Source organism: Macaca nemestrina, chromosome 11, assembly GCF_043159975.1.
Source record: "Macaca nemestrina isolate mMacNem1 chromosome 11, mMacNem.hap1, whole genome shotgun sequence".
NCBI classification, from domain to species: Eukaryota; Metazoa; Chordata; class Mammalia; order Primates; family Cercopithecidae; genus Macaca; species Macaca nemestrina.
The window spans coordinates 117,117,280-117,136,289 of NC_092135.1; the positions used below are offsets into that span (position 1 = coordinate 117,117,280).

The window sequence follows — 19,010 nt, forward strand, 5'->3', positions numbered from 1 at the left end:
AATGCTCTAGCACTGGGTCCTTGATCCCTTATACTGGTACCTGTACTTCATCTTCTGGAGTTTCAAGGATCGATTTTTCAGAACCAGATTCCTTGTGGTCTCCTTTCCTAGCTCCCAGCCTTTCCAGTGCAGCTCCTCGGCCACCTCAATGCCCCAGATGACCCTCTTCTTCACTCTCTCCTGCTTCTTTGGGGAGTGCATCTGAGTGTCCACGGAGCTTGCAGGCTGTTCGGGTGGCAGGGAGAAGGGGGAGCAGAAAGGATGTATCAGCAGGGTAGGATGCCCAGATCCAGAGAACAGGTGAAGGTCTTCCTCCTCCACCACCAAGAAAATAAAGGACAAGACAGAAAAACAATGATTGACACCACCCCTAACCCCTGGGGGATGGTCTGGAGACAGATAGTGAGAGGCAGGTAGGCCCTGAAGTCAGATATCACCTCTTCCAAGACTGGAACTGTTTTGCAACTAGAGCCCCTGCCCCCGAAGCCTTCCCTGGGCAGCCCCATCAGCCACTCTGTGCAAGCACACAAATGCAGGCTTCTGTTCTGTTCTTCAGTGCGCCCTCAGATACCACCCCATCAGGTACCTCCTCCCCTCTTCTTTCTCCCAGCCCTGCCCCTTGCTACAGATGCCTCTCCTAGCTAGAGCAGTCTATCCCAGGTCCTTTTCCAGACCACAGTTCCCTCTGCACCATTCCCTCTCCCATTCCTCAATTGGCTGGTGGGGCAGAGGAGGAGTCAATTTGTCTGCTGTTCACCTCACCCATCCCCTGACTTCTGAGGCCACTCTAAGGGCTGCTCCTGGTGATTGATGCTAGCACTGCCATGTGCAGCATTTCCATCTGTAATGGAAAATCTTTCCATAGGCTTATCCATCACCCCTTTCTAGATGAAGAAGGAGGGGGCATGGAAACCCTCCCTGGGGTAGTAAGGTGGAGGGAGGATGAACTGGTTGCCTTTTCCTACCACGGTCATTGCCATGAGCACTCAACTCATTGGCATTTTATATATGTGTGTGTGTGTGTGTGTGTGTATTTGATACTATATATGTGTATATATATATATTTTATACTATATGTGTGTGTGTGTGTGTGTGTGTGTGTGTGTGTATTTTTTTTTTTTTTTTGTAAGAGTCTCGCTCTGTCGCCCAGGCTGGAGTATAATGGCACAATCTCAGCTCACTGCAACCTCTGCCTCCCAGGTTCAAGCAATTTTCTCACGTTAGCTTCCTAAGTAGCTGGGATTACAGGCACCCGCCATCATGCCCGGCTGATTTTTCTATTTTTGTAGAGACAGGGTTTCACCAGGTTGGTCAGGCTGGTCTTGAACTCCTGACCTCAGGTAATCTACCCACCTTGGCCTCCCAAAGTGCTGGGATTACAGGCATGAGCTACCATGCCCGGCCACCATTTTTTAAATCTTTGACCAAGTATTGCTTTTATATTGTTGCATAATATAAGGATATAGTCATCCATTCAACAGATATTTTTTGAGTACCTATAATGCACCGGACACTGTGCTAGCTATGGGACTACAATGATGAACAGGACCAACAAATCCCTTTTCTCTTGGAGCTTACATTCTGTTTCAATATTTACTGAGTGTGTCTGATGGCCAACATACTATTTTCTTTCCTGAGTCACCTATGGAAGAAAGGTGACATGGATTATGGGAGGTAATTTACTATAAGTATCAGTTGGTGCATCAGCCAATGTCCAGGTAAGAAAACAAAAGCCACTCTGAATGTTTAAAACAGGGAATTTACTGTGGCCGGGCGCAATGGCTCACGCCTATAATCCCAGCACTTTGGGAGGCCAAGGTGGGCAGATCACAAGGTCAGGAGTTCAACACCAGCCTGGCCAACATAGTGAAACCCCTGTCTCTACTAAAAATACAAAAAATTAGACGGGCATGGTGGCAGGAACCTGTAATCCCAGCTACTCGGGAGGCTGAGGCAGCAGAACTGCTTAAACCTAGGAAGAAGAAGTTGCAGTGAGCCGAGATTGCGCCATCGCACTCCAGCCCAGGTGACAGGGCAAGACTCTGTCTCGAAAAAAGAAAAAACAAACAAACAACAACAACAAAAAAAACCAGGGAATTTACTGCATAACCATGGGTAGTGAGGGAACCTGGGAGTTGGCAACATCAAGAAGCTGCCACCACACCTAGGTGAGAAGTGGTGGGGTCAATACAGCCTTGAGGCCTGTCTGATGGGAACTGGAGCCACAGGGGAAATGCAGCTGCTGACAGAGACACCGTGAACAGCAGAGAGAGGAAGAGAAATGCCCTGGCTTCTCCCTTCCTCCCACTTTCCAATCTCCTACTGGCTCAAAGCAGAGCAGGGAAGGGCAGTGAGTGAATCCAAGGGCAAACAGGCCCGGAATGGCACAGAGGACAGAGATGTCTTTTAAAACACGACCCTCCATTCACAGGGAGGCAAGGGCAGCACATCTAAGGAGCTCGGCACTGTATACCACACAACACAGACACACACTGTATCATACACAAAGCCATGCCCATAGTCACACCCCTGGACAGCTGCATCATCACATAGAGAGAACTACGAAGAGCTGCAAAAAGTAAACAGCATCCATACATTATTGGTCAAACACAAAGTCCTAGGGGTCAAGGCCAGAAGAACTTTCTGAGGAAAGAGAAATCCTAGCTATCCAACCAGCCTCTGACTCATTCCTCTCTGGCACTCTCCTATCCCACGGCCTCTCAGGCACTCACTGCTCCCAGCACTCCAGTGTGCTTGGTGCTACAATGGTGAACAGGACTGACAAATCCCTTTTCTCTTGGAGCTTACATTCTCAGTTTCAATATTTACTGAGTGTATTCAATGGCCAATGTAATATTTTCTTTCCTGAGTGGAAAAAAGGTGACAAGGAAAGTCTAGACAGGGTCTAGTGCTAAGATGCATAGGGAAGAGTCAGGGCCTCTCAGATTCCCACCCCAGTGCCCTGCCCCCCATGCCCTGCCCTGGCCCTGCTACACCCTGCTCTGCCTGCCCTGGCTGTATCCTTACCCGGGCACTGATGGTGCTGCAGGCACTCATGGCTGCACTGCTGTCATTGATGGCGGGGATGGCCACCGTGCTGGTACTCAGGCAGGATCCGCCAGAGTTCACAGTGTGGTCCCTGCTGTTCCTGGACCTCATGATGGAGCTTGGAGCCTGTGTAAGCATCAGGCCCTTGGGACACAGTCCAAAGGGAGCACTCTGAGTATGGAGCTGGGAAGAGAGCAGAGGGTGGGGGAGACAGGAGTGACATGAGAAAGAGAGGCTGAGGGAGGAGACTCTCATAGCCATCCTTGTCATGGAGGAAAGGGTCTGCTTTCCAGCTCTGGCAACAGGTGCTAGGTGGCACCATGAGGAATGAGGCTGTACACGAGATCCAGGGCTTTGCCTGGGAGCCTAGGGACTCACCATCAGGAAAGGCACTCCAAAGAGAGACTTGGGAACAAGGCCCACCCCACTATGCCCCTCCGTGGCCACTCTTGGCACTGCTCAGCAAGCTCCAGTGGGTGTTACTGAAGTGTGTGCATTACCTTTATCTGGCTTTTACTCTCTGCTTGTTTCCTCTGAACGCTCTTGCCTCTTGTGAGAAGAGGAATAAGGGGGAAAGAAGAGGCAAATGAGACTGACGGATTCTCTACCTTCTGGGTTTCCTCCACCAGTCTACAACCTGTTAAGGTAAACATCACTGAAATAGATCAATGAAAGCATAAGTCAATCCATCTCTAGAGCAGCAGGATCCCTGATGACTGTAGCTGAAATCATATGCAAATATATGTGACACATATGTAAAGGATATGTCAGATGCTATGTATGCATACATGTCTGTTTTCCAGGGGGAATGGCCACAGTTTTCACCAAATGCTCAAGAGGATGCTTGACCTCGATCTAAGGGACACAAAGTATCTCAGACTAGCTCTGGCTCCATCACCTTGAATCCCCTCTTCCTTTAGCTGGCTTCCCTTAGCACACACACTCAAGTGTGACTTTGTTACCTCTATAAGAGGACAGCAATTTTCACACTCACACACCAAGACTAAGCCAGCTCCACTCAAGCACATGTGGAAGTGGTTTGCAGATCCCTATGACTTACCACAAATGGTTCATCTCTGATTTCCCTTTACACTTGATACGAAGCCATCATCCATGACATCACAGAACATGGTACTGCTCCCCAAAATATAATGCAATCCACATGTGTACTTTAAAACATTCTAGTAGCCACATTAAAAAAGTGAAAAGACACAGGTAAAATTAATTATAATGATATATTTTATTTAACCTATCATATCAAAAATACTACATTGAATATGTAATCGATATGTAAATATCAATATGTAAATAATCGATATATAAGTCGATATGTAAATAATCAATAAATTATTTAGATACTTTACTTTCGTATTTTGTATTAAGTCTTTGAAATCTGGTGTGCATTTTACACTTATAGCACATCTCAATTTGGACTACCCATATTTTAAGTGCCGAATAACTACAAATGGCTATTGGCTACCACATTGGACAGCATCACTTTAATACCTTTTTTGAACATTTGTATATTTTTCAGACTACTCAGTATCCTCCCCCTCTTCTTCAAATAACAATCTCAAAAATAATAATGTCTATTAACATGTACTGAGAACCTACATGGCAGGCAGTGTTGTAAGGTCCTTACAGGGATTTTATTTTATTTTTTATTTATTTATTTGAGACAGAGTCTCACTCTGTTGCCCTTATTTATTTGTTTGTTTGTTTGTTTATTTATTTATTTGAGACAGAGTCTTACTCTCCTGCCCAGACTGGCAAGATCTCAGCTCACTGCAACCTCCACCTCCCGGGTTCAAGCAATTCTCCCTTACAGGTATTTTAATTCTTACAACAGTTTATGATTACGTGTGACTTACCCATTTATTTAACCTAAAATGATCCTTTTTCAAGTTTGTCGTTCAGTTCCTTATTTTAATGTATTCAGATTTAGCAATTTTAAGATCACCCTTTAGGAATTTATACAGTTCCATCAGACACTCTCTTATCCCTCCCCCACCACCCAGCATCACCCTTCCAAAGTGGAAGGTTCTGTTGACCCTGGTTTTCCTGGTTGGCAACATGTCTAAACCCTCTGGAGGGGACTATCTAGATTCAGTCATTCGTTCATTCACAAAGCACTTGCTGAGTGCCTATTATGTACCAGGTACTGTGCTAGGCATCAGACAAGACAGGCAAGGCTCCTACCTCCAACTGTGAACTGGATGTTCAGATGAAGTCAAAGAAAATGTAAGCTGAGGAGACACAGAGAGAGTCCATTACTTCTCTGCCACGGGATGGTCTTGCAGCCCTGCCCTGACTCGTTAATGCCTCTGACCTCAGGGGATTGTACAGACAGCTCCTGCCTCAGAGCTCTGAAAAAGTCTCCACTCAACACATGAAACTATTCCAGAGAGTGCATAGAAGAGATGAGAGATGATGGGGTAGAAAGCTGGTCCAACCCATGTCATAGGGCTAGGGAAGTGGTCCCAGGGCAAGGGAAGCTGGATGCCAGCATCTTCTCAGACTCTACGGGGATAGGCAAATTTCTCCATCTCCTGGAGCCTCAGTCTCCTCGCCTGTAAAATGTGGGTTATCCTGACGATTTCACAAAGTTGATGTGCAGCTCGAATGAAACAGGATTTGAAAAAGCACTAAACAAATCTATGTTATAGTAATTAACAACCATAACTTCCCCACTAGCCTGCACTATTCTTCCAAAAGACTCACACATCTGCAGTCGTTGTGAAGAGACTGGGCAAGAGAAGTTTTTCTGTTTTGTTTTGAATTTGTTTTGTTTTAAATTGAAGTTTCCAATTTCGAGAACTTTGAAAATATGTATCATGAGCTTCCTTTATTTGCCTAATTGCTGATCTAAAAATCTCCAAGATAACCACTAGAAAAAGTGGCAGGTCGTCGTATAGAGAGTCGAGGGAGAAAGAAATAGATGAAACAAAGGGGGACAAAATACACTTAGAGCTGTCTCTCCTTTCTCTTTGGGATCTTTAGTCTGATTGATCTCGCCCAAGACTCAGTCCCATGTGGCTCTCTGAAGAGCATGGAGGGGACCTCTGGCCACGATTTCCCGAAGGATAGGGTCTCCCGGGACAGACACCTTCCCTGGCCACTCGCGCCGCTCCCTAGGACCCTGGGACCCTGGGACCCTGGGACCCTGGGACCCTGGGACCCTGGGACTAACGCTCAGAACTTACATCGCCGCCATATTGCCGTCTCCATAGACACAGGACGCGCAGGAAACGGCGTCTTCAGATATCCCAGGGCAACGACGGCAGCCCGAGTGAGGCAAGATTCGTAGAAGGCGAATGCGCCGCCCAAGTTTATTTTCTGTATTCAGTTTTGATTCCCTGATTTTTCCTGCTGGCAGTAACTGCGGGCTTCTACCTGTCGCGACATGGTAATGTAGAGCCCCCTAGTTGTCGTGACGTTCCAGCAATCATGACTTTAATTGACGACCAAATTCGCAGGAAGCTCCTCGGTGGGCTTGGCACTCTCACACGCATAGAGACAGAACCTCATTCTCTGTGATTGCAATTGTTAACTTAAAAGCAGCCCGCAGTTATTTCTTATTTGAATATTGCTTTGCAAATAGATCCCTTTTGCTGATGACAGGGAAGGTGTCCTCTGCGTTTTCTCCCGGCATTTCTTCTTGCTCAGCAACAAGAAAAACAACTCTTGAAGGGATCGGAAGGTTAACGTATAAAGGAATTATTATACATAATGTAGACTTTTGGAAGCCCGTTGGTTCATTTGCTGGCATGTGTGTTGGAGGAAGGGTCCCATTTTGTGAAGACTCCTTAGTACGTGAAGCTGAAAGTCTCAAAGTTACTCTTGGGTAACTAAGGATATTTTGCTCCCCAAGACAGCGAACCGGTTTCCTTTCAGATGGAAGGGGGAACGTGACTAGACGGAGAGAGCTTAGTGAGTGGAGGGGTAAACACAGAAGATAAGCTATCATTTTGGGAGAGTTGGAGTTGACTTGTGAAAGGTGAAAGATGGACTGAGATGACAAAGTGACCTGAGCTGGCCTGGGAGATCACATGGCCAGAGACTGGCAGGGCTGGAGGGAAGGGGCAGGCAAATTACGCCAGCATGATTAGTAGTTTTCCGGGAATCAAAGAATGTGGAACTCAGTGAGCTTTTCACTGGTTTTAACGGGATTCTCAGAATCTGAAACCTGCACTTTGGACATGACGACTTTTACGCTGTTTGTAGTTTCTATAATGATTTCCTTTTTGTTTTTCCCCAAATTCTTTTTGAAATGGTCAGCCTGACTCAGCTAGACCTTAGGGACAAGGAGAGGAACTGGTTCACTTTTAGGATAAAAAGAAATAGGGACTTTGGGGGCAGGGTTTTGTGTTGGCCCCAGGAATCTCAGTGGGAAAACCCCAAGGAGGAAGAACAGCTCATGCTAAAGGCGTCCTTGTGCCTCTTCACTGGGGAGCCTCCTTCCAGAGCTCTTGCCTGCTCAATGGTGGATTCTGGGTTTGGAAAAATTAAAGGGGATGGTTCCTCCTCTTAACAGGGCCCCTGTAGGCTCTGCTTCTGTAGGTGTCTACCTGCCTCCTAGAAGCCCTGATGCCTAGTGACCGCAACTGACATCGGTGGACTCCCAGGGAGAAGCCTGCGTGCTGGACTTTGCCCAGGGAGGCACACACATGGAAAGAGGCTTCACAACAGATTGAGCCTGAGGAGGGAAAAGAGGAAGCTGGGTTTGCTTTGAAACTCTCCCTTTCCAGGAGCCCAGAACCAGCGAAATAATGGGTACTGGGACCTGTTAATCATATTCTCCCTAGACCCAAAAATAGATCATGGGGGAGGCGACCAAGTGTGGTAGCTCACACCTGTAATGCCCACTCTTTGGGAGGCTGAGGCTAGTGGATCAGGAGTTTGGTCAGAAGTTCAAGACCAGCCTGACCAACAGGGTGAAACCTGCCTCTACTAAAAACATAAAAATTAGTCGGGCATGGTGGCTCATGCCTGTAATCCCAGTTACTTGAGAGGCTGAAGCAGGAGAATTGCTCGAACCTGGGAGGTGGAGGTTGCAGTAAGCTGAGATCGCACCACTGCTCTCCAGCCTGGGTGACAGAGCGAGACTTTATCTCAAAAAAAAAAAAAGAAAAAGAAAAGAAAAAAAGAAAGAAAGAAAGAAAAAAGATCATGGGTTCAAGACTGGGTGATGATACAGGAAACTGATTATCAGGATGTAGGAGAAGGGAGGAAGGGTGGAAGGGAGATGGCCTCAGATCCTCCTGGCCTGGAAGCTGGGGTGAGGAATAATAAAGGTAAAAGCACACTCCATGATTTGAACTTCGACACACATACAAAAAAAATACATTTTCTAAGCTTCTTTTTCCCAGGTATCTTCCCACACCCCTATGCCCTCCATCATATAGAGAAGACCCTGGGCTGGGAAATCAGGTAGACCTGAGATTAATCCCCACTCTATTACTAACTGTCTGTGTGACCTTGGGAAAGTCACATGACCTCGGGCAAGTCACATGACCTCTCTGAGCTTCAGTTTCCTCATCTGTTACCTGGGGATAATTCTGAGAAGGCAGGTGGGAAAATTGAGTGATAAGGTATGTGTAAAGTACTTGACATGTGGTAGGCAATCAACAAAATCTCTCTCTCACACGCACACAGAGAGAGAGAGAGAGAGAGAGGGAGGGAGGGAGGAAGAGAGAGAGAGAGAGAGAGAACATTCACTAAATGGGAGATCTCTGTAGGTAAGCCGCTCAGCCTTCTGCACACCTGCGCCTCCTACAAGCATCCAGCCTCTCTGCTGCATGCTGGAGAAGTGGGAAATTTTTGCCATCTCCACGTCCTCCTGCTTTGTTTCTCCAAGAAGGAGGCTACCTTGCTGCTCTGGATGGAGAATGACAAGAGGAGACACCAGGGTGCCTTGCTATCCAGTTACAAGTCCACCCAGATCCAGCACTTAGAAAGCCCTCTCCTGCCTCTCTCCGTCCTGAGATTCTGACTCCATTTTGAGTGTTGGTTCTGGAATCAGTTTGCATTCAAGTTGTACTTGAGGGATGGAGGTGAAAAGGTGGGCTCTCCTCATAAAAAAGGATGAGTTCATGTTCTTTGCAGGGACATGGATGAAGTTGGAAACCATCATTATAAGCAAACTATAACAAGGACAGAAAACCAAACACTGCATGTTCTCACTCACAGGTGGGAGTTGAACAATGAGAACACATGGACACAGGGTGGAGAACATCACACACTGGGGCCGGTCGGGGGATGCGGGGCTGGGGGAGGGATAGCATTAGGAGAAATACCTAATGTAAATGACAGTTGATGGGTGCAGCAAACCAACATGGCACATGTACACCTATGTAACAAACCCGCACATTGTGAACATGTACCCTAGTACTTAAAGTATAATAAAAAAATAAACAAAATAAAATGTAAAGGTATACCGAAAACAAACAAATAAACAAACAAACAGAAAAAGAAAAGGTAGGCACTCCCACAGAAGCTCCTGTCCTCAGAAATGAGTGGGGTAAGTATTCTCAGCCCAGTCTGGAGTGGGGGATAGAGAGCGAGAAAAGGCTGTAGCTAAGAGGGCCACTGGGTAGTTTAGGGCTGGATCTAGGAGCAGACAGAGGACATTCTCTGCATTAGAGGGTCATGGTCCCCTGCAGCTACTGGTATTGGAAGGTGTTAAGAGACTGGTTGCAACTCCAGTCTGAAAGGGCTGCTGGGGCCCAAAACTGGCAGGGTTTGGGGATAGACTGCCAAATGGCAAGAAAATTTAAAGGAAAGCATTCCTTTCTGCCTGGGACCCCTACAGGATTTTCTTTTTCTTTTGTTCTTTTTTTTTTTTTTTTTTTTGAAACGGAGTCTTGCTCTCCTGCACTGCACTGCCCAAGCTGGAGTGCAGTGGTATGATCTTGGCTCACTGCAAGCTCCGCCTCCTGGATTCACAGCATTCTCCTGCCTCAGCTCCCTGAGTAGCTGGGACTACAGGAGACCGCCACCACGTCCGGCTAATTTTTTTTTGTATTTTTAGTAGAGACAGGGTTTCACCGTGTTAGCCAGGATGGTCTCCATCTCCTGACCTCGTGATCTGCCCACCTCGGCCTCCCAAAGTGCTGGGATTACAGGAGTGAGCCACCACGCCCAGCCAGGATTTTCTTTTTATTTTATTTTATTTTATTTTATTTATTTATTTTTTGAGACGGAGTCTCGCTCTCTCACCCAGGCTGGAGTGCTGTGGCACGATCTCGGCTCACTGCAAGCTCTGCCTCCCGGCTTCATGCCATTCTCCTGCCTCAGCCTCCCGAGTAGCTGGGACTACAGGTGCCTGCCACCACACCCAGCTAATTTTTTGTATTTTTAATAGAGACGGGGTTTCACCGTGTTTGCCAGGATGGTCTCCATCTCCTGACCTCGTGATCCACCAGCCTTGGCCTCCCAAAGTGCTGGGATTACAGGAGTGAGCCACTGCACCCAGCCCAGCCAGGATTTTCTAACTCTCCTATGAAAACTCAGGCCCCATAGATAACTTTCTCCCTCTATTCATTGTCCCCACCACAGAGTAGAAAGACATACAAGCTAACAGTAGGAGGATGGAGGGAAAATGACATGAAGTCTAATCTCAGAAAACTCAAGTTCAAGTCCTGGTTCCAGCTTTTAATAGCTGAGCAATGTCAGGAAAATGGTTAAACCTCCCTAAACCTGACTTTCCTCATCTGTAAAATGGGAACAAACAGGATTGTAATCAAAATACGTAACAATTGGTGAGGTGTGTGCACCTATGAGCATGAGAATGGACCTGTGAGCTGGACACCAGTTGGCCTTAGAGCCAGAGCCAGGGTCCTGGAAGCCCACATTGTGCCAGGGTCATAAGGAAGCATGAGTAGTTTAGGCAGGGGACTGGAAGAGCGTCCAGGGCAATTTAGGGCTCAGTAAGTGACTGTTTACCACTGGCACCAAAGTATTTCCAGATATAAACAACCAGTACAGCCATACTGTACTAGGTGCAAGTCACACCTAAGGGCAAATCCCTACCTTATTAGCTACTGTATATATGGTTGTTTATTTCAACTTGAAATCTTTCCCCTTCTTGATCCTACTCACTGGGGAAGGAATTGTGAACACAGCTAACTACTTGTTTTCTTCTAGTCTAAACATTGCTCCTTCTCTGTGGTAGCTCTCCTTGCTGCTTTCACCTACACAGTCTCCAGCTGGTTCTATGACCAGCACCACGGACAGCTCCCGCTGGCCAGGCCATCCCCCTTTCTCCTTCCTCCAACCTTCTATCGCCTCTTTCTCCACTTACCCTAACGCAGAAATCCCGAGGTCTGAACTGAATGACAACACCCCCGAGAAGACAGTACAGTGGAGTGGCTAGGAAAAAGACTCTGGAGCCAAGCAGACTGGAATTTGAATCCCAACACCATCAGCTATCAACTGTATAATATTTTCCTTCATTTCTGTAAGAACCAGGTTCCTCATCTGTAAACAGGCAAACCTATAACTGCTACCTCAAAGGTTATGAGGTTTATGGGAGACAAAAGAATTAAGAAACTTAGCACAGTGCCTGGTTCATTACAGGTTCTGAGTAAATGAAGAACACTGTTACTCTGTGACTTTCCATCTTACTTAATTCCTCACACCTTTTTCCACTCCATTTCTGACTAGAGCCCTCTCTCAAATGAAGGTGTTATGATATGACCACCAGCTCAGTGTGGCTGGCCTTCCTCAGTGTGGGAGTCAGCCTGGACTCAGGTATGGTAAGAGAGCCCACCTTTGACTGGTCCATAAGATTCTGTGTTTGTTAGTTTTCTGTGTTTGTTAGTTATTTTTGCATTTTAAATTTTTTGAGTTAATTTTATTATTTTTCTTTTTAAAATTATTATTATTGTTAGAAAGATAGGGTTTTGTTCTGTTGCCCAGGCTGGAGAACAGTGGCACAATTATGGCTCACTGCAGCCTTGACCTCCTGGGTCCAAGCAATCCTCCCACATCACCCCCCAACCCCCACCCAATCTGCCACCACCAGTAGCTGGGACTACAGGTGCGTGCCACTATGCCAGACTAATTTTTTTTTGTACTTTCGTTGTGAAGATGGAGTTTCACCATGTTGCCCAGGCTGGTCTTCAACTACTGGGCTCAAGCGATCTTCCCGCCTCGACCTCTCAAAGTGCGGGGATTACAGGAGTGAGCAACCCCACTCCAGCGGAGCTAATTTTAGATGTACCAAAGTGTCACGAAAATAATACAGACAGTTTTCATAAACACTTCTCCCACCTTTCCCTTATGTTAACATCTTACATGACCATAGAACAAAACCAGGAAATTAACCTTGATACACAAATGCTATTAACAAAAGTATGGCATTTAGATATCTCAAGTTTGTCCGTTAGTGTTCTATTCCTGTTCCAGTAGTTGAGGATCCCACTTGGCAGTTAGTTTTTATGCCTACTTAGTATCCTTCACCATGTCCTGAGTCTTTCCTTGCCTTTCATGACTTAACTGTTTTCAAGAGTACTGTCAGTTATTTTGTAAAAGGTTCATTCTGGGTTTGTGTCATGATTTCTCATGATTAGAGTGAGGGTAACACAGAGGTGATATGCCCTTCTCAGAGCACTATATCATAGTGTTGATATGCATTATCAGTGATGCTAGCTTGATAACTGGCTAAAGTGGTATCTGCTGGGATTCTCCACTATAAAATTGCTATTTCTCTCTCTTTTTAGATTCTGATCATCCCCATCTTTTGCTTCTCTAGGATTAATAGGTCGAAACCAAGAACCCTGTCCTCACACTATCCTTTTCACCCCTACACTCCCAACCACTCTCCCAAGCCACACCCATTCCCTATCATCTACCTGATTCCTTTCCTCTGAGTTTTCCTAAGTCAGCCATTCAGAGGTGTGTGCAGAAGCCAGATGCAAATACTCCTGGAGTTTGCTAGGGGAACACGGTACTTTCTGAACTTTCTTGCTGAGGTCCTGCATTTTCTGCTTGCAGGGACATTCTGAGCAAATGTGGCTAGCAACGGTCCACAGGCATGTCCAATCCAATTCCCAGCTCTGGCTGCAACCCTCGAGCACTTTCTTCAACATTTAACGTTTGGGTTTTAAAAATCTCTAATCACATTTCTCTCCAATTGACCATGTATAACTTCTTGCTAACCACAAGCTTGTATCCACGAGCTTCCTTTCTTCTAGAATCACTGCAAAGCTCCTCGCTTCTGTGGCGGTACTGCCAGAAAGGCAGATGTACAGTTGATTTTTTCAATCAACTGAATGTGGGGAGATGTGCTCATTCAATCCTCCCCTTTGTCACCATCTCCATCTGCCCCAAGTTTATTCCATTTCATAGTTTTCTTGTGCTGCCTCTTCAGATGACAAAGGGTTAGGCCACACCTCCTCCAGGCTCATGCAGTCTCCATTTTTAAAAGCCTTTGTGCCAAATTGTGTTTTGAGGCTCTGGAAAGCCTCAGGAGAAGCCTTCATTAGTCCACATTCCCTCTATGCCCTTTGTCCTGGTTACTATCGCTGTGTAAGGAGTTACTCCAAAATGTCAAGGTTCCAAACAGCCATTTTATTTTGTGGTTTTGTGAGTCAGGAATTCGGAAGCAGCTTGGCCATGTAGTTCTAGCTTGGGGTCTCTCATGTGGTTGCATTCAGACTTTGGCCAGGGTTGCAGCCATCTGAAGGCCCGGCTGGGCTGAATGTCCAAGATGGTGCACTCCCATGGCTGACAATTGGCTCTGGCTGTTAGCTGGGGTGTCAATTGGACCATGGACTGGAACACCTCTCTATAGGTTAGGTGCACACACTCTCCAGCATGGCAGTCTTAGTGTAGAACCAGGCAGAAGCTGCATGACCTTTCTGACCTAGCCTCAGACCAGATTTGAGGTAGACCCAGCATCTCTACAGGAGAAGTGTCAAAGAATTTGTGGACATATTTTGACCGTCCCTCCAACCCAACCCTATCCTGGATCCCCTCACAGCACCTAGAACATTATTCCTCCAGAACTCCCTTCTCTAACAGGGTTCTGGTTAATACCAAGTTCATCAGTCCTTTAGGCTGAGGTGAGGAGTATGTCCCTCCCATCCTCTTAGTTTGCTGCTGTGGGAGACCTGGGATCTGGTCTGAACTCTGCTAATGTTTGATTTTTAAGAAAATGACTTCACCTCTCTGGGCCTCTGTTTCTTCATCTGCAAAGTAGGAATTAGGAACAACCTCATGTCACACACTGTTAGGATGAAAAAAGACATGTGAATATCACACGTAGCACACCTAATCCATAGTAGGTGCATAATAGATTATGGAAGATATGGCTGTGGGCAAGGCATTTTCCCTCTTGGGGCCTTGGTTTATTTATCTCTGAAATGGGGGTAATAATTCCCCAATTCTTCTTCCCCACACAGATGAGAGAGCTCTTAAATAGGCTGCAGGGAAGGCCAGCCCAGAAGTCAAACCCTGACCCTGACTGGGCAGAAGGCCCAGCTGGGGTGGATGGGATGTGCATGCGTGCCAGGCAGCAGGTGTGACTCAGGCCGGTGAGGCACACAGGGCGGGGCTATATCTACCCAACTGAGCCTTATCAGATCCGAGCCGGCCACCACTTGGCCCCGTGAAACAAAGAGGCTTTGAGAACCAGGCTGAGGTGTGGGAGGTGGGGCCGAGCCCCAGAAGGCACAACTACCCAGGGACCAGAGGGCACAGGCTGGGAAGCTGCCACCACCTACCCTGCCAAGGAGGTTTGCCCTGAAGGGGCGCCCCCAAGGTGGGACGCTGGGTCTGTGTTCTCCAGAGAAGTCCTCCATTGTGGGAGCCCAGGCCTCTTTAGGACACAACCTGCTGGGGCATTTCCCTCCAGGCCCTCAACTCCATTCCTGCCATGGGATACAGCATTTCCCTTCCCCACCTCCCATTTTGAAGTCTCCCCTCCTCAAACTTCTAGCCCCAACTACACTGGCTCCCAATCCCTGGGCATGCCCTGAACTTCCCCTCTGTACATCTGCTCCTGATGATCCACCCACCTGCCCTTGCCCAAGTCACTCATACCCCTGAAGACCCAGACCAACACCGGCCCCAGGAAGTCTCTGAGCATTGCGCATCCTGCCCCTAGTCCTGTCTAATCGCTCTGCACTTCCTCTGGCGTCACACTGTGTGGAGCTTCTGTCTGAATCTTCATCCCTGTCAGAATCTGCTGAGCCTGGCAGAAGCCTAAGCCCACCAGGACCAGAATTGATGGTTATAAAAGTTGTACACTGCACAGGGCTCTAGGTTGAGCGAGCAGGGGGACTGCAATCCAGACATGCTCTGAAAGTCCCAGCATATACCCTGCACTAGTCTCTTCTAAATGGACTTCCTGCTCCGGGCACCAGACCAGGAGAGCTGCCTTTTCTAGTTGAGTGTCCCTGAGGGAGCACTTCTTACTAAATATTTCAATGGAGGGCTCCTATTTCCAGTTCCCACACAGGTGGCATAGGTGCTAGCAGTAGGCTCTGCTGTCTAAAGGCCATGTGCATTGGGTTCAGCCCTTTCCAACACAAGACCACTCACTGTCAGAAGCCATTCTATCCTGAGCCCTGTGTGTCTTAGGGAAGATGGCTGAGTGCAGGCCTGCAGGGCTTCCAAAGAGCCATGCAAGCGGTGACTGGGGCTTTCCAAACAAAAGAGAGGAGGCTGCAAGGCCCGCCTGAGGAAGAGTACTTACGGAGAGGCCCCAGCACAGCCAGATAGGGGAACCAGGGTGCAGTGAGCTTCTATAGAAGGTAACTGGCCCAGGCAGCTCCAGAGGCCTCGCAGCCAGGAAGTTCCCCCATTGTGACTCCTAGACCCTGACACTCCAGGTCCTCCCAGGGACCTGTGGACTTAGGCACAGGTCTTGCATTTTGCCTGGATTGGGATATCAGAGGCTACTCTGAATTTCTTTCCCATACATTTCCAAGACAGAGCAGAGAGGCAGGCAGACAGAACAGGTGCTTGGAGGGTCCCTTGAACACAAGTAGACCCTTGGATGACAGGGAGAGAGGATATCTCTACAGGAAAGCCCTGGACATCACCCTTACAGGTGCAGCCACTAAGGCCAAAGAAGACCAAGGTCCAAGGTCAAGGATGCTGTGGGTGGGGGAGCTGGATGTCCTATTTAAAACCCCCAAAGTTGACCTGGGCCCTTTTCTCATCCCCCTGGCTCATCCAACCCTGGCTTCCATCCTGGCCACTCTATTGCCTAAGTGTCTACAATCCGTCACCTTCTTTATGACCCTAGAGCCACTTCCCTAGTCTAGGACACCAACTTCCCAGTAGTGCTTCCACGATTGTTCCCTCTGGTCTGCCTTCCATACTGTAGCCAGATGAGCTTTTGGAAGCAACCTAGTCATGAGCTTCCCCTGTTTGAGGGCCCCCAGGATTGAGTCCTATTGCATGCAACACAGGCTCTGTGTCATCTGCCTCCTGCCTCTCTCTCCACTTTGGTTTTTGCCAAGCCCACGTGACCCACATAACTTTACCATGCTGGCCTAATGGTGGTTCCTCTAAGCCTGCAAGCCCCCAAACCTTTGATTTAACTATGTCCTTAGCCTGGATCTCTTCCACATGCCTGCCAGGCAAACTCCTTCTTGCCCCATGTTGTAGCGTCATCGCCTTCAGGAAGTCTTCCTAGTCACCAGCCACTCCATGGTGCTTCAGTAGCCACTGTAAGGATGTCAGCCACAGCAGTTGGTGCACCATGTGGATATCCCTGTCTCCCACACTTCTCCCTCCCAACTTAGGAGTTCACTGAAGACAGGCACTGCCTCTTTCCCCCAACTTGGGCACAGTGCCTGATATGGAGTGGCATCCATTAACACTATGAGATTGGCCAACCGCGGCGACTCATATCTGTAATCTCAGCACTTTGGGAGGCTGAGGTGGGCAGATCACTTGAGGCCAGGAATTTGAGACCAGCCTGGTCAACATGGCAAAACCCCATCTCTACTAAAAATACAAAAAATTAACTGGGTTTGGTGGCATGCATCTGTAATCCCAGCTACTTGCGAGGCTGAGGCAGGAGAATTGCTGGAACCTAAGGCAGAGGCTGCAGTGAACTGAGATCATGCCACTGCTCTCCAGCCTGGGTGACAGAATGAGACCCTGTCTCAAAAAATAAAAAAAATAGGCCGGGCGCGGTGGCTCAAGCCTGTAATCCCAGCACTTTGGGAGGCCGAGGCGGGCGGATCACAAGGTCAGGAGATCGAGACCACAGTGAAACCCCGTCTCTACTAAAAATACAAAAAATTAGCCGGGCGCGGTGGCGGGCGCCTGTAGTCCCAGCTACTCAGGAGGCTGAGGCAGAATGGCGGGAACCCGGGAGGCGGAGCTTGCAGTGAGCCGAGATCGCGCCACTGCACTCCAGCCTGGGCAACAGCGTGAGACTCCATCTCAAAAAAATAAAATAAAATAAAATAAAATAAAATAAAATAAATAAATAAAAATAAAAATAAAAAAAAATAAAATAAGCATTGACTATGAGCGAATGTCACAGTTGTGGATGCAGCAGCCTTTGGGGCTAGGCTTGGGCCCAAGTGGAGAAGGAGGCGTTGGATCTGCACTGCCTGGGTCTGGGCAGTGCAAGTGACCCTCCTCTGGGTCTCCGCACTGTACGGAGGATGGGAGAGATTTGGGCCACCACACTGCAGACACGAAAGATGATCTCCAGGCTGTCTCTTTGTTTCTTCATATCTGGGCCCAGGATTCCAGGAAAAGCTGTAGGGTCCCATTCCCACCCCAAATTTGTTCTTTTGAGGGACTGAATTCATACAAAGTTCTTTGTCTTTGAAATCTTTGAAATCTTTGTCTGAAAAATGAATTTGTTCCCTGAGGAGGCCTATCTAGAACAGAAAGGTCTAGGGACACCAAATGACTGTCTGCTGGACCACGTGTGCCCAACCCCAGTAGGAGAGGCGCCCCCCGACCCCACTCCTTCCCCCATGACCTGGGGAGTCATCCACTGCATGCATCCACACTCACCAACAACTTATCACTGCAATCTGATCTCCCAGGTAGAATGTCTACAGGGAGAGAATGTGTGAATGAATGGACAAGAGCATCTTGACCTAGGCCTGATATTTCTCACTGTGAATGAGTTCATGAACATTTTGGTCCTTGTGAGCCTGGTCAGTAAGAGTCTGCCACAGAGAGATGGGTCCACTCTAGATGTGTTGACAAAGCAGATTTCCAGACCTCAGATGCTGAGTGTGACCTTCCAGAGAGAACCTGAGTTCCCCAGAGGAAAAGCTTGGGGGTAAAAACAATGTGCACAAGAGCACAGTCTGGAAGGATTCAAATTCTGCTTCTGTTGTTTGCTGTGTAATCTTGGGCAAGTTTCTTAACCTCCCTGTGCTTCTGTGTTCTCTTCTGGAAAGTAGTAATATTAAATGAAGTACACACCACGTATGGTCATTATGAGTATTAAATGAGCTACTGAATGTAAAGATCTAGAATGATGCCTAGCAAGGGTTAGTCATCATTAAATGATAGAAATTATCAATACAGCCAGTGGAGCCCGATTTCTCCAGATGACACGGACCACAGAATAATGGTTTTCTCTGGCATTTTCTTCAATGGATGTGAGGAGAGGATAAGCTAAGAGTCTGAACAGTCATCCCCACCACTTTCAACACAGTCATCTGTGTAAGAGGACAGAGCCTGGGCAGTGGCACACTTCAACAACTAGCTCCCCAAGGTGGGGGGAAACCCTAATTTGTAGTCTCTGCCAATTTCCAGTGTTCTATGGCCACTGTGCCTATTTCAACTGACTCACAAAACTCCTGAAAATTTTGTATCACTGGACCTAGAACCTCAGTTTATCTGTAGTGAGTATAGAAAAATTTGCCTTGGGATGGAGGGATGGAGGGAAAGTAAAGAAGGGGGTCATGCTGTCTTGGCAGTAAACCGGGCCTCCTCTGGACTAAGCAGTAGTTCTTGAGTGTGGCCCA

General features: G+C 47.6%; 1 protein-coding gene across 8 annotated transcripts in view; it reads right to left on the reverse strand.

The window, feature by feature from the left end:
• LOC105481243 (cilia and flagella associated protein 65) overlaps nt 1-6,347 on the reverse strand; it is a 40,005-nt gene extending 33,658 nt beyond the window's left edge. For 2 of the 8 annotated variants that reach the window (XM_011740685.3, XM_071073404.1), the window contains exons 1-6: nt 6,252-6,346; nt 5,248-5,294; nt 4,109-4,229; nt 3,549-3,903; nt 3,028-3,231; nt 41-225 (exon numbers count right to left, since the gene is read on the reverse strand). In XM_011740685.3, coding sequence (XP_011738987.2) covers nt 41-225; nt 3,028-3,231; nt 3,549-3,701 — 542 coding nt within the window. In that variant the 5' untranslated portion in view covers nt 3,702-3,903; nt 4,109-4,229; nt 5,248-5,294; nt 6,252-6,346. Of the gene's footprint in view, nt 1-40; nt 226-3,027; nt 3,232-3,548; nt 3,904-4,108; nt 4,230-5,247; nt 5,295-5,377; nt 5,573-5,769; nt 6,131-6,251 lie in introns of those variants that run through there. The other 6 variants (XR_011610068.1, XM_071073407.1, XM_011740677.3 and 3 more) reach the window with 6 other exon arrangements.
• Between the last annotated feature and the right edge of the window lie 12,663 nt (nt 6,348-19,010).